The 16,639-nt window shown below is 34.5% G+C and overlaps 1 protein-coding gene across 2 annotated transcripts in view; it reads right to left on the reverse strand.

Annotated features, from left to right (window-relative positions):
- Window positions 1-14,936, reverse strand: part of nt5m (5',3'-nucleotidase, mitochondrial) — a 339,382-nt gene extending 324,446 nt beyond the window's left edge. Inside the window, exons 1-5 of one of the 2 annotated variants that reach the window (XR_016146952.1) lie at window positions 13,737-14,936; window positions 12,133-12,233; window positions 11,870-11,930; window positions 11,290-11,404; window positions 8,418-9,669 (exon numbers count right to left, since the gene is read on the reverse strand). Coding sequence is in view for 1 of the 2 variants with exons in the window: in XM_039674319.2 (XP_039530253.2) it covers window positions 9,533-9,669; window positions 11,290-11,404; window positions 11,870-11,930; window positions 12,133-12,233; window positions 13,737-14,003 (681 nt within the window). In the remaining variant the exon portion in view is untranslated. Of the gene's footprint in view, window positions 1-7,804; window positions 9,670-11,289; window positions 11,405-11,869; window positions 11,931-12,132; window positions 12,234-13,736 lie in introns of those variants that run through there. The other variant, XM_039674319.2, reaches the window with a different exon arrangement.
- Window positions 14,937-16,639: the final 1,703 nt, after the last annotated feature.

The following is a 16,639-nucleotide window of genomic DNA, read 5'->3' on the forward strand; positions in this document are numbered from 1 at the left end:
GACTCATTACATGCAAAGTGAGATATTTCAAGCCTTTATTTATTTTAAAACTTAAAGTGAATGACTTACGACGGGTCAAGAGCCCAACTAAAACGAACACTGATCATCATAATGGTGACTTACAATTACGGTTTTCTCCTTCAGCGATTCGGCTTGTTAACATCAGGTGTCTTCAATATTGGCAATATAAAATAAAGAGTTCTTCATTCATCTCTGACATCTATCTGTTATTCTGTTATTATTATTATTTATTTATTTGTATACATTTTACTAATTTTAAATGGTCAACTTTTTAGGATTTAATTAGATATTACACTGTAAATTAATATGCTTTATCTAATCAAAAAAAAAAAATGTTGGCAACAGATTACAAGCAATATTATTAATTAAATGTAACAAATTAGAAATGAGTAATAATTAATCAAATTAATTCCTTAAAAGTTAACCATTTAAAATGAGTAAAACGTACAACAACAACAACCAAAAAAACATAAATTTAAGTCACCATTATGGTGATCGGTGTTTGTTTTAGGTTTGTTTTGAAATGACGGTTTTCTCCTTCAGTGATTCTGCTCGTTAACATCAGGTGTCTTCAATGTTGGCAATATAAAATAAAGAGTTCTTCATTCATCTCTGACATCTATCTGTTATTCTGTTATTATTATTATTTATTTATTTGTATACATTTTACTAATTTTAAATGGTCAACTTTTTAGGATTTAATTGGATATTACACTGTAAATTAATATGCTTTATCTAATCAAAAAAAATGTTGGCAACAGATTACAAGCAATATTATTAATTAAATGTAACAAATTAGAAATGAGTAATAATTAATCAAATTAATTCCTTAAAAGTTAACCATTTAAAATGAGTAAAACGTACAACAACAACCAAAAAAACATAAATTTAAGTCACCATTATGGTGATCAGTGTTTGTTTTAGGTTTGTTTTGAAATGACGGTTTTCTCCTTCAGCGATTCGGCTTGTTAACATCAGGTGTCTTCAATGTTGGCAATATAAAATAAAGAGTTCTTAATTAATCTTTGACATCAGTCTGTTAGTCAGATATTTTTGTTTAATTTTTTGGTGTAAACTTTACTCAATTTAAATGGTTAACTTTTAAGGAATAATTTCATTAATTATTACTCAATTTTAATTTGTTAAATTTAATTAATAATATTGCTTGTAATCTGTTGCCACAATTCTATTGATTATATAAACCATATTCATGTTTACAGTGTATCTGTTATTCAGATATTTTTGTTTAATTTTTGTGTAAATGTTTACTAATTTTAAATGGTTTTAGGAATTAATTAATTATTACTCAGTTCTAATTTGTTAAATTTAATTAATAATATTGCTTGTAATCTGTTGCCACAATTCTATTGATTATATAAATCATATTTATGTTTACAGTGTATCTGTTATTCAGATATTTTTGTTTATTTTTTGTGTAAATGTTTGCTAATTTTAAATGGTTAACTTTTTAGGAATTAATTATTACTCAGTTCTAATTTGTTAAATTTAATTAATAATATTACTTGTAATCTGTTGTCACAATTTTATTGATTAGATAGCGTATTAGCCAAGTAACATTAAAATTATAACAAATAAAGGCTTGAAATATCTCTCTTTGCATGTAATGAGTCTATATAATATATTAGTTTCACCTTCTAAATTGAATTACTGAAATAAATGAACTTTTGCACGATACTCTAATTTTTCGAGTTTCACCTGTATGTAAAAAACAATAATAAAAGTGTCACGAGGCTAAAATGGAGACTTGATTTCCCACAGCTAATGATCGATCGGCACCTTCTGCCCTGTTATGTTGTATTTACCGTAAGTCTCGCCAGTCATGTTCCCTCTCTTCCAGGCTAACATGATTTATTGTGCACATTTTATGGTTTGTTTGCTTGCATTACTGTAGTATTTGCGCACAGGTATGCCTGTTTCCTGGAAGGTGTGCTTGAAACCTGCTGTTATGCATACAGACTGAGTCACTTTGTTTCTCAGGAAAAACACACAAGAGCTGATTGGCTTAATGTGGAGGTTTTGATGGTCAGTATATTGACCAAAACAACCGAAACGATGTCCTCGTACAGTTGAGTCAGTATAATCAGAGAGGTTTTCGGTAAACGATTATAGGGATTCTCTTATCAAGCTGGAAACTGACAGCTGTGTGCACAGGTGTGTGTGTCATGTGACAGATGCAGCGCTCTGATTGGTCGGCTCTTGGAAACAGCATCTATCATAAACCAGACGGAGAACATAAACAAAAGGGAAAAAGAAATGCTTGGAAAGTTACAAGCTGATGTTTACAAGCACCTCTTGTTTCTTTTGATGCGCTGTAAATAGAAAAGCCTGACAATATCATTTGGACATTTACAAACTTACAGCTGTTGCTAAGAAGATAGAAAGTGTTTCCCAAGCCTTCTAAAATACTCTAGAATAATGTTTCTGCTCATTGTTTTCTTTCTTTCTTTTTCTGTGTGCTTGGTGGTTGTGACCGAACACATGGAAATGCTAAAAGAGCTTCTCAGAGTAAGAAAACAAGACGTTGTTCTCCATGATGACAAACGTGACATCCGTGGGGAGAACTTGGATCATACGACAGTCAATAGTAACAATATACATTTACTTTTAACAGATAACACAATACAATGGTCTTATATATATATACATATACATACTGTATATGTAGGGTACAACAGGGCTAAAGGCACACCAGGGTAAGAAGCGCCTTTGATGTGATTTTCCTCTCCACCACTAGATGGCACAAGCTTGTTTTGCCGCTGCACTTTCCAAAACATCCTCTTGCAAATTTGCTTGATCGCAAACTATGGAAATTTGTCTCCACCTCTGAAGAAACCATTTTAAAAGATAATTGTGATTTTTATCTCACAATTGCGACTTTATTTCCCACAATTGCGACTTTATTTCCCTCAATTCTGACTTTATATCTCACAATTCTGACTTTATATTTCACAATTCTGACTTTATATCTCACAATTCTGACTTTATATTTCACAATTCTGACTTTATATCTCGCAATTGTGACTTTATATCTCGCAATTCTGACTTTATTTCTCACAATTGTGTCTTTATATCTCGCAATTCTGACTTTATTTCTCAGAATTGCGAGATATAATTGCGTGAAATACAGTCGCATTTGCGTGTTATAAAGTAAATTAAGTCACAATTGCGACTTTATATCACGAAATTCTGATTTTATAACATAATTGCGAGTTTATATCTTGTAATTCTGACTTTATTTCTCAAAATTGCGAGATATAAAGTCAGAATTGCGAGAAAAAAAACTAACAATTCAGACTTTTTCTCGTAATTCCAACTATATATCATGCAATTCTGACTTTAAATTGCTAACAAAGTTAATAATTCTACTTTTTTTATCGCAATTGCGACTTTATATCACGAAATTCTGATTTTATAACATAATTACGAGTTTATATCTTGTAATTCTGACTATTTCTCAAAATTGCGAAATATAAAGTCAGAATTGCGAGGAAAAAAACTAACAATTCAGACTTTTTCTTGTAATTGCAACTTTATATCATGCAATTCTGACTTTAAATTACTAACAAAGTTAATAATTCTACTTTTTTTATCGCAATTGCGACTTTATATCACAAAATTCTGATTTTATAACATAATTGCGAGTTTATATCTTGTATTTCTGACTTTATTTCTCAAAATTGCGAAATATAAAGTCAGAATTGCGAGGAAAAAAACTAACAATTCAGACTTTTTTTCTCGTAATTGCAACTTTATATCATGCAATTCTGACTTTAAATTACTAACAAAGTTAACAATTCTACTTTTTTTATCGCAATTGCTACTTTATATCACGAAATTCTGATTTTATAACACATAATTGCGACATTATATCATAATAGGCATATCATTATATCATTTGACCCTTGACCCATTATATCATGCAATTCTGACTTTTTAACACATGATTGCAAGTTTCTCGCAATTGCTGGTTATAAAGTCATAATTGGAAGATATAAACATGCAATTCTGAAAGAAAAAGTCAGAATTTCAAGTAGCCTGTATTTCTGGCAATCGCAAGTTTATATCTCATAATTTTGACTTTATAACCTGCAATTGTGACTTTATTTTACGGATTTCTGACTTTATATCTCGCAATTGTGAGAAAAAAAGTAAGAATTGTGAGATAAAATTTCGAATTAGCTTTATTATTTTTCATTCTTTGGCAGAAACCAGCTTTTATACCGCAAAATTGATTCTAAACTAATTTGATCTGACGTTATTTCAAATGTTGTAGCAAACGACAATCGCTAAAATTAATGATTAATGGTCTTGTTTTTTTTTTTCTCAAGGTAATTAAAGCAACAGTTTTTTCTATAATGGAAGAATATGCTGTCGAGGCGAAAGACACAATAATTAACATGATAATAAACAACGGCCCGAAATATCAGTTAAGTTTGGTGTCCACCTTAGAGATAATCACCATTTTACAATGAAACCATTATATTTGAAAATATATCATATAATTTATTATTACAACTGTAAATATAAATAAAATTATTATGGGATCTTCAATGCTTTCAAAATCTTAACTTTTAAAAAAATATATTTTCTGTATTTTTACCAATTTTTTTTAATAACATTTTAATAAGTGTATTTATCGAACAAACAAAATAAACAGAAAACAGTGCAAACTTTAAGTACTTGGACGTTATTAAAAACAATTATTTTAGCTAAAGCATGTATATAAATGTCGCCACCTTATAGATTAATGAGATTTTTACTAAACCACTTCTATAATTAACAATTTTGCTCCATAAATGTGCAATACAAACATTTTTTTTTTCTGCAATCATACACTATAGATTATGGAAGTAGTATAAAGACATTTTTTTTCTTTAGTCCCATTGTACCACGTAGTGTAATTGTTAAAATATTACAAAAATCTAATTGAATCCAAACATAAATGTCTACAAGAACAAGAACTTCTACTCTATAATAAGGAAAAAACACACTAACATTGGTGTTCATGGCTATTTATTCAGCACCACTTCTTGGTCATTAGCATTCATGTGTAAACCACACTTTTTAAACGAACATTTACAAACTAATTCATGATATCTACTTCTAAATGACATGGCACAAAGCACAACAAAAATTAAAAAAATAATACTTTGAGGACAAAAGGAAGCGCAGACAAAACATGTAATGCATCACCGGTGTTGGTCAAACATCAGCTAAGAACGGAAGCGCTCTCTCTCACGACCGTCACGTGAACCCGCTGACCTTTGACCCTTGATGCAACACCCTGCAAACTGGCTAATGGCAAGAAAGTACTAGAGAGTGTCGGTTTGTTTGTGTGTTTTCAGGTCAAATTCTGCACATTTACTTATTTGGTAACACTTTACAACAAGGTTTCATTAGTTTATGTATTAATTAACATGTTTATGTTAATCTTTATTAAATGTTAGTTACTAAAAATACAAGTGAAACTGGAAAAAGTGCAAAAGTTCATTTAATTCAACATAAAAGGTGAATCTAATATATTATATGGACATGCAAAGTGAGATATTTTAAGCCTTTATTTGTTATAATTTTCATGATTATGGCTTACAGATATGAAAACCATAGGGGTTTTTTTATAAGCTGCATAATCATGAAAATTATGACCCTAACCTTATAATATATTAGTTTCACCTTCAATTACTGAAATAAATGAACTTTTGCACAATATTCTAATTTTGCGAGTTTCATTCATGTCACAGTGCATTGATAAACATTAACAAATATTGTACTTTTGATTTTAATAATGTATTAGTAAATGTCGAAATTAACAGTTTATTAAAGTGCAGTTTATTATTAGTTCATGTTAACGAATGAAACCTTATTGTAAAGTGTTACCAATTATTTAACCATATCTGCCATATTGTAATGTTAAAAGGTTTAGCTTATAAAACGACTATAAAATGAGTTTCTTTCTCTAACCTTGTTCTACCTGAGTGAACTTTAAACATGTTTTCTGGTAGTACTCTGAAATGTCATCTTGAAGATTATGTTTCGTTTGTTTGTTCTAGTCAACAAATGATAAACCTGTATTAAAATCTTAGTCATTGTGATTGAGACATTAGTGTTTTAGACATGTTGGTCTCACACATCTGCAAATATATTTAATCTGTGCAAATGTTTGGGGTCAGATTGTTTTAGAAATTAGGATTTTTATTCAGCAAGGACGCATTTAATTGATCAAAAGTGGCATTTTTAAGTTTACTAAAGATTTCCGTTTCCATAAAAAGCGACTGTTTTCAGCATTGATAATAATCAGAAATTGGGACTATTTCTATTTTCTATGTGAATATATTGTAAAATGTGGTTTAACAGCATTACCCCAGTCTTCAGTGTCACATGATCCTTCAGAAATCACTCTATTATGATGATTTGATGCTGAGGAAACACGAAAACTTGGTGAAACCGTGATATATTTCATTCTTGCAGGATTCTTGACACGGTCCTCACTGCAGAACATGAAATCCACGGGGAGGAGTCGGATCCAGATCCAACTCCTCCCACCTTGCTTACACCTAAACCCACCCAGCTCCACCCCCTGATCCCTAAACCCACCCCGATCCCTAACCCCACCCCTAAACCTATCCAGCTCCACCCCCTGATCCCTAACCCCACCCCTAAACCTACCCAGCTCCACCCTCTGATCCCTAACCCCACCCCTAAACCTATCCAGCTCCACCCCCTGATCCCTAAACCCACCCCTAAACCTATCCAGCTCCACCCCCTGATCCCTAAACCCACCCCTAAACCTACCCAGCTCCACCCTCTGATCCCTAACCCCACCCCTAAACCTATCCAGCTCCACCCCCTGATCCCTAAACCCACCCCTAAACCTATCCAGCTCCACCCCCTGATCCCTAAACCCACCCCTAAACCTACCCAGCTCCACCCTCTGATCCCTAACCCCACCCCTAAACCTATCCAGCTCCACCCCCTGATCCCTAAACCCACCCCTAAACCTATCCAGCTCCACCCCCTGATCCCTAACCCCACCCCTAAACCTACCCAGCTCCACCCTCTGATCCCTAACCCCACCCCTAAACCTATCCAGCTCCACCCCCTGATCCCTAAACCCACCCCTAAACCTACCCAGCTCCAACCCCTGATCCCTAAACCCACCCCTAAACCTATCCAGCTCCACCCCCTGATCCCTAATCCCACCCCTAAACCTACCCAGCTCCACCCCCTGATCCCTAACCCCACCCCTAAACCTACCCAGCTCCACCCTCTGATCCCTAAACCCACCCCTAAACCTACCCAGCTCCACCCTCTGATCCCTAACCCCACCCCTAAACCTACCCAGCTCCACCCTCTGATCCCTAAACCCACCCCTAAACCTACCCAGCTCCACCCTCTGATCCCTAACCCCACCCCTAAACCTATCCAGCTCCACCCCCTGATCCCTAAACCCACCCCTAAACCTATCCAGCTCCACCCCCTGATCCCTAAACCCACCCCTAAACCTACCTAGCTCCACCCTCTGATCCCTAACCCCACCCCTAAACCTATCCAGCTCCACCCCCTGATCCCTAAACCCACCCCTAAACCTATCCAGCTCCACCCCCTGATCCCTAACCCCACCCCTCATCCCTAACCTCACCCCTAAACCTACCCAGCTCCACCCCTCAGATCTGGATCCGACTCCGCCCCCTAGATCTTGTGTACTGCAATGGGGTGCTACTAGGATTCTTTGATGAACTGGAATAATTTTTTTAAAAAGAAATCTTTCGTAAGGTAATTTAGTTAATTTAATGATTGAATCTCACCGACCCCAAACATTTCAACAGGACATTCTCATCCATGATGAAACCCAAAGATAATGCACAAGCCAAACCGTAAACCAAACACCTATCCTCAAATGCATAAAAGTTTATTAAAAGATTCATCCCAAACTAATAAAAGTATTAACCAAAATTAAAAAAAAAAAAAAGAATTTCCCTTCACAGGCGTTATAATAAATCCATGTGCTCGTAGCGCCCTCTAGTGTCGGGAGTGCAACACATACCCAGAGAAACACATGCAGTGCTCTGGCATTCATCAAACAACACAAGCTGTCTTACTGTACCCTACTGTACAAGTGATCAGTTCACTTACTTAAAAAACAAAACAATAAACCCGTTTTCAGGTGAAACTCGAAAAATCAGAGTATCGTGCAAAAGTTCATTTATTTCAGTAATTCAATTTAGAAGGTGAAACTAGTATATTATATAGATTACAGGCAAAGTGAGATATTTCAAGCCTTTATTTGTTATAATTTTGATGATTATGGCTTAAACCCCAAATACAAAATGACAATATTGTGAAGGTTTTCATATCTGTAATCCATAATCATCAACATTATAACAAATAAAGGCTTGAAATATCTCACTTTGCATGTAATGAGTCTATATAATATATTAGTTTCACCTTTTAAGTTGAATTACTGAAATAAATGAACTTTTGCACGATATTGCACCTGTAAATAAACATAATGCTTAATTAAAAAATTACCTAATTTGAGAAGACACCGGATTTCCTAAATTTTAAGTTTAAATCAACTGATCCCTTTTTACAGTGGCTCTCCCTGAATTAAAACTATATTTCATAATAAATGAATCATGCATTCATGAAAAATCGTCCACATGTGAGGTTAGACGAGAGCGTAAAAGTGTTTCAATATTCGATATCCGCTTTGTAGAAAGGCAGTTTGTGCTTGATGTAAACGATGAGTGTGTGAGCTCTCTATGAATGCATATAAACAATAAAAAGTCTTGCATGAAAAACGGTGTGTGTGTCATAAAAAAACACAGTGTGTTTCCCTGTCATGTAATGCACTGGATATGAGGGCTGATACCCTTCAGATCTCGCTTCCCTGTCGAAGGAGAGCATGATGGGATGTCACGCGTCAAAATCGTAAAAACCGGACACACACTCCAACCGTCTCCATTGACTTTACATTGTGTGAATCGCCTCCTCGTCATTTATGGCTTATAAAAAATTAAAAAAAACAATGTCTAAAAGCTGCAATGGGACAAAATGTACAGCAAACAAGCTAAAAAACACGTTTTTTTTAACCGTCGATCCAAAAAACAAGCGTTTAAGGACCAAATTGTGGGATCCTGACATTCAGTATGCACTAAAAACACACAATATGTGCAGTAAACATTGTCACAGGTAAGTCGAATATCAGTTTTATATCTTATATTTCTGTTCCAGTTGGCGTAAGTTAAATCTCAGAGTAATGTGACATATTTTGTGTCTTTAAACGCTTGTTTTTTGGGTCGACAGCTTATAAAAACGTGTTTTTTAGCTTGTTTGCTGTACATATTGTCACGTAGCAGCTTTTTAGTTTTGTATGATTCAAACTCAATGGAGACGGTTGGAGTGTGTGTGTGTGTGTGGTTTTGAGATTGTGTCGCTCTGTCTCTATCAGATCTGGATTCCCTGTGGAAGGAGAGCATGATGGGATGTCTCACTGGCGTTTGCTGGCCAGAACGGCTCTCCAGTCGTCGGCCCAGGACAGGAGCCGGCGCTGCGGAGGGTTCTCCAGGTGTTTGTTGTGGCAGGCGGTGAAGAGAACGTGTTCCCACGTCGGATTGGGCTCCACACCTTCAACGCAAAAACAGACTGTAAGAAAACCGTGGATTACGGAGAACACGACATGCGGAGTCTGTATCGGCATCACCGGCGGCCATCTTGTCACAGGCAAGCTTTCTGGCGGGCTCTGAAGTGAGTGATCAGCACGAACACAAACACTGTTATCTCGTTGAAATCTTGACGGATTTACAAACGGTTTGGTTTCTTAAAAACGTTATTGACATGGCTGTAATTCTGGATGATTATTTATTTATACACTTATTATTATTATAAAGTGCATAACTACATCTCTGACGTAGGGATGGGCAACAATTAATCGCGATTAATCGCATCCAAAATAAAAGTTTGTGTTTACATAATATGTGTGTATAATTAATTTGTATTAGGGCTGTGCAAAAATTAATTGCATCCAAAATAAAAGTCTGTGTTTACATAATATATTTGTGTGTGCTGTATATAATTATTTTGTATATATAAATACCTATGCATGCATGTATATATTTAAGAATTATTTGCGCTTAAATTATATATATATATATAAATATTTTATATATGAATAACACATTTTCTTAAATATATACATGCATGTGTGTGTATTTATATATACAAAATAATTATATACGGCACACACAAATATATTATGTAAACACAGACTTTTATTTTGGATGCGTTTAATCGCAATTAATTTTTGCACAGCCCTAATTTGTATATATAAATACCCACACATGCATGTATATATTTAAGAAAAATGTGTTATTAATATATCAAATATTTATATTTATATGTAATTTTAATTGTGAATATATATATATAAAATATATACATGCACATATTTCTTAAATATGTACAAAGTACATATCTGTGTGGGTAATTATATATACAAATTAATTATACACACTACACACACATATATTATGTAAACACAAACTTTTATTTTGGATGCGATTAATCGCGGTTAATCGTTGCCCATCCCTAAACCAAACCGTTTGAAAATCGGTAGAAAATTGAGCAAGTTATGGTTATTTAAAAAATACATGCAGCGTTAAAACACTAAGATCAGAAATTCAACAATACCACAATATTGGGTTTGAAAAATTAGAAAGTGTGTTTCAATCTGTCAACATTTGCACATTTTTGTTTAACTGTTGTCAATGTTTCTTTATGTATTTTTTTTAGTTTGTTAGTTTACTCATTTTAAATGGTAGGTAATAAAAAAAATAAAAAATAGCAAGTAGTGACATCAGCGGCAATCCACCTGTCAATCAAGAGGCCACGCCCTTAATTATGCATAACTTTAATGCTTAATATAATTTAAACGGATGAGTTATAAAATAATTCACTCCTCTCACAGTCGTCATGAAGGACAAAATTAGCGATATAGACCGAAACCGCTTTTTCCACCAGACTGTAAACATGTTTTATTCTGCTGTAAAGTTGGGCATTTTAACATGCGGGTCTATGGGATTGACTCTCTCCTGCAGCCGGCCTCTAGTGGCCAGTCGATGAACTGCAGTTTAACTCACTTCAGAGATGTTTTCAAAGAGAGAGACCGGAAAGTTTGAGCTTGGGAAAAACACACATGTGTTTCTCAGATATACACACAAACACCTGATATACGGCGCTGTTACTCACCGAGGATATCAGGCTTGTCGTCTATGAGGACGTCTCCGGTCACGATGGTCTTGTCTCGGGTCAGGACGATCTGCTCCAGGAACTCAGGGCCCAGATGTTTCTCTACCCAAGCGTACTGTGGACAAACAAAAATGCACTGAAATAAAAGCATTTCGGGAAAATTAATAGATATAACAAAAATAATGGGTCACTTTATTTCAATGCATGCTTACACAAATAAGTATCGTGTTATATTAATCTGGGTTTGCTCGTAAATATGCATAATATACTGATATTACGAGATTGTGATGTTATGATTGTGACGTCACTGACCAACATGAATATACATGTTACGAATAATTATTCAGACACCAGATATTATTTTTTATATTTGTTTACTAGTGTGATCAGGACACTATAGTTAATTTATCCAAGTGAGGAGAGCAAAATAAATTAACTGTGACATATTATACCCAAAAAATATCGATATAAAGTGTCAAATTTATGCAAATTTCTAAACTATAGCGAGTGAAATGTTGAAAGTGTCTGAATACATTTGGGTTTGACTGTATAAATGAAGCTCAGTTTACGAGAACCTCACCTTTTCATACGGGCAGAAGCTGTAATGCTTTATTGGACTGGTGCAAATGAAGACATCTGTACTGGAGGAAGAAAAGAGAGAGTAAGTCAGATGGTAATATCCAGACAAACATTTACTCAAGGGAGATTCTTGTTTAGCTTCGCTTATCTGACTATTATGCAAGATCTTCTGGAGGGAGGCTGGTTTACAATAGGGTGATTTAGGTATTTGATTTCCATGATTGCAACAAATAAAATGAATGACATAACTAGTTGAAGTCTTACTTCTCCATCTTGGACATCTCCTTCAGCGCCTCGACTCCTCCGGGAAGAGGCTCCAGTTCCATGAAGAAGTTTTTTGACTCCCAAATGCTGATGGCCTTGTCCTGCAATCAGAGCAAACAACATCCATAATAGTCACTTAATCATTCTATCACGTAAAACTCATCTTTGATCACCAAAATGACATATTTAAAAAAATGTCTTAAAATATCTGTAATGTAACTCGACACCCTTGCCTCATTTACTATACGTGATTCTATGAATATGCAAATAAGCCCCGCCCCCACTCCCTCCCTCAGCTCAGAGATCCACCCTTTGACGATCACACGTTGATCTGATTGGTTACAAGGTCGTTTGTGACGTCAGAAACTAGTAAAAGCCTGTTAGTGTAACTGTACAAACCTTCAGTGTTTTTCTGCTGTCAAATCTGGACTGATTTTTATCAAGTAAACATAATAACTTGGACTGAAGCAGGTTTACTTGATTATCCATACATTTATTTTTTTTTAGAAAAATTATGAGTTAGAAATACGATGATCAGGTTTATTTGTTCATCTCTCAGTTGTATTATATAGGCCTATATTTTAAAACTACAGAGCTTTGATAATAAAACTAAGCCTTTAAATTAGGGCTGTCAAACGATTAATTGTGTTTACATAATATATGTGGGTGCACTAAATACACAGCATCTTGTTACAGTTATGACCAGAATAAATAGATAAATATTAGGGCTGTCAAACGATTAATCGCATGCAAAATAAAAGTTTGTGTTTGCATAATATATGTGGGTGCACTGTGTATAATTATTATATACGCAAACTTGCTTGCATATATTTAAGAAATATTTTCATATGAAGAGTTCAGATGCAAAAGCCATTTGAAATATTCTTCTAAAATGATCATTTTTATCAAGCTTGTATATTTAAGTTCAATAATTTCACTTAAACGGCAATGAAGATTACCTATTAATTGTCTTTTAAGTGAAATTACTGAACTTAAATATACAAGCTTGATAAAAATGGTCATTTTAGAAGAAAATTTCAAATGGCATTTAGAGGCTTTTGCATCTGAACTCTTCATATATATACTGTATATAGATTTATATATAATTTATATTATAAATATTTATATATAAATAATATTTTTCTTAAATATACATGTGTGAGTATTTATATATACAATATAATTATACACAGTGCACCCACATATATTATGCAAACACAAACTTTTATGTTGCATGCGATTAATCGTCTAACAGCCCTAATTCAAATATAATCTTATGTCATTTTATGTCAGTGTCTGTTTGATTTACATTTGGCAGATATTGATATTTATATGCATAAACATCTGTTATACATAAATATCCCATTGATTTGAATTCCGTCACGTTTTGTCCATATAAATATCAACATCTGCAGCAAATTAAATATTTTTGTAATATGTTTTTTCCTCCATATTCTCACAATATCATACTATATGAGCCATTAATATGAAACATAAAACACATGTGCAAACCTTTTTATGTTTAAGAAATATATAACGTTATAGTAGTAACCGTTCCATTTCACCGAACCGACTATTATTTCATACGTCGCACACACACTCACACACAGGTCACTTCTCAAGTCTCCATACTGTGAGGACACCCAGAATCCTCTTCTGTCCTCTAACGATATAAAAGGCTCGTTGGGAAACCTCTCCTTGAACTTCTTCAGAAATCCTCCCTCGAAGTCGGCGATGACCCCGTCCATGTCCACCAGAACTCGCAATCTTCTGTTGTTCGTACACATGTTTACTCTGCTTTGATAGTGAAAGTGCAACAAAGAAGAGCTCCTCTCGAGCCACCGTACGATCCTCGGCAATAAACTCATCATAATAACCGTCCAAATCCAACGTTAATCACTTGACAGTGTTCATTAACCCTTATGCTAGTGATGCTGATGGCTAGCGCATCTCATTCTGTTGACTCTATTGTTTTGCACTTTCTAAACGCGTTTGTGCGACTCTTTTGTTAGTTTCTGTGGGGGTCAGAGGGTCTCATGTTTTTCCAGCGGTCGCTGGAGTTGAATTGCAGTGGTGACCTCCCGAATCTGCATTTGTTTACAGCAGAGCAAACGCCAGCTAAAGTCAAACGCGGAGTGTTGGCGAAGTTAAGCACGTTATTGATACAGTAGTGTGTGTGTTTTTAATCTGAACACTCTGTTTACATACTCAAATCATGCCGAAAACTAGTGGCTATTGTTGCTGTACACTGCCAATGAACAACAACCCGAGGTTATTTGTGAAAAGAGAGATCGCACACTTGTTTAGGATTCTCGTGTATCCGTTAGACCGTAGATTACAAACATAGAAACCTCACTAGCGGCTAAGTGTGTGTGTGTACGCCGTCCGCCATATTGGAACGAATACTAGTAGAGAGCATAGTTGACAGTCCCCCTGCAGACCCCTCGTTTTTCGAGACAGCGCCTCCTATCAAATTGTATCTGATAAACATGTGAAGAACTTAAGCCAAAACGTGAGTAGGCTATCTTCAATTTTATTTAGCGAATCGTAGTAGCCTACTCGTTTAATTAATAAAACTAATTTAGCTCATCGATACAACATATGAATATAGTCCATTTAATATTTGTAAAGATGGTTTGTAACAAGATTTGAGCCGTTAATGTATGTTTTTTTTCGCCCTCTCCCCCCCGAAAATATTTAGATAGCTTACGTTTACGTTAGCCTTTTACCTTGGACTTTTTGTAGAAATGTCATTATGCTGCAGTTATTTTCTCTGCCCATTCTGTGCACTGCTCCAAAAAATAAAGGGAACACTAAAATAACACATCATAGATCTGAATGAATGAAATAATCTTATTAAATAGGCCTACTTTTTTCTTGTTTTTACTTTTTAAGTGTTGTTTAATTGTTCCCTTTATTTTTTTTGAGCAGTATATTTCAAACCCACAAAGTTGTCCAAAGTTCAAAAACATCTCAAGGGATATCAACAGAACATGGTAACTAACATTTGCAAACATCTTTTTCTTTTTTTCTTTTTCTTTTTTAAACATCATAAGACATGTGCTATCGGTACTATGTTGTAAGCTATTCCACACCATACATCGATGGAGTTGTCCCTGCCGAATCCAGCAACATGTCATTTTATGATTATGCAAAGCGACTTATAAATGAGTTTTTTTTAATGCAATTGAAGGCGAAAAGTAAAGTCAAGAACACAGTTTTTTCTTCATTTTTTCTTTACAGCAAGATGATGTTTAGGTGATCATTAAATAAAGTAATTGTTTATTATTGGTGTTTTGTCTATTCTGATTTGTTTTGCTTCGCATTCAAAATATACAGTATATAAAAAAAAGATATTGTAATGTTAGCTGGTAATGTTAATTAGACCATTATAGGTTGAACTGAAAGAAAAATTGGAATTTGAATAAAAAAAAAATAATAAAAAAAACATTGTAGCAATAGCCTACTATTTTTCTGAAGATAGTTCAATCTGTAATTGTATCCCTTCCATCAGTAACAATTCGTTTTTTTGGCACATGCATTAAGCAGGGAACGCAAATATTTATTGGATAATTTATTTGGAGACCGTAATATTGCATCCTATTGTTTTTAATTGCATTTGGATAATCGTGCACTGTACTCTGTGTGCGGGTATTATTCGATCTTTTGAACAGCAGGAGGCGCTGTGTTCGAAAAACGAGGGGTCAGAGAATGAGGGACTCTCGGTGGGGGACTGTAGATGCAGGCTCCGACTCCGAGTCTGCAGCTTCATAATATTAAGTTGACCCCCTTCTTTGTTTTTTTTGTTTTTTTTATCTATTGTTGTTTTCTGCTTGGTTAATACTTTTGTACATTCTATCCCCTGCGAGAGTTTTGTATGTTACTTCTTGTCAATAAAAAAAAAATATATATATATATATATATTGAGTTGACTGAGCATCATCAACCGTAGTTAGTTAGACGCATCGCATGTATGGATATCTCTATTCTCTACCTGTAATAGACTTCAGCAGATTATTTTGCCAAACTAAGACAATTAAACTAGACGAAGGGATCATAAGCACTGATAATATTGAATTGAAACATAACAATCACAAACTAACACATTCCCACCCTTGAGAGGTTATTATCAAATTTCGTATGGAGTTTAAATCTGGGCTGTTTCACAACCAAAAGTGGCATCATTATTCTTTTTCATTGATTCAATCTTTTGATTCATTATCATCAATTATTTTTGTGAATAACGAAACACTGACCGTTCCAAGATGGCGGACGCACCGACGTGATTGGAGTTGGCGAATATAGTTTCTATGTATAAAGAAAGATCTATGAGTCGGACTCTCAAAGCGATTCGACAGTCAGTTTCCGGAAGTACAAAAACTATTAATTTTCTCCATGTAACCATTATACAAACAAAAATAATGTTTAACGGTGGAATTACGACTGAAAAACTACATTATTCAGTAATAATAATGTTTAACGGTGGAATTACGACTGAAAAACTACA

Source organism: Pimephales promelas, chromosome 17 (assembly GCF_988280905.1).
Source record: "Pimephales promelas chromosome 17, fPimPro1.hap1.1, whole genome shotgun sequence".
Classification (NCBI taxonomy): Eukaryota; Metazoa; Chordata; class Actinopteri; order Cypriniformes; family Leuciscidae; genus Pimephales; species Pimephales promelas.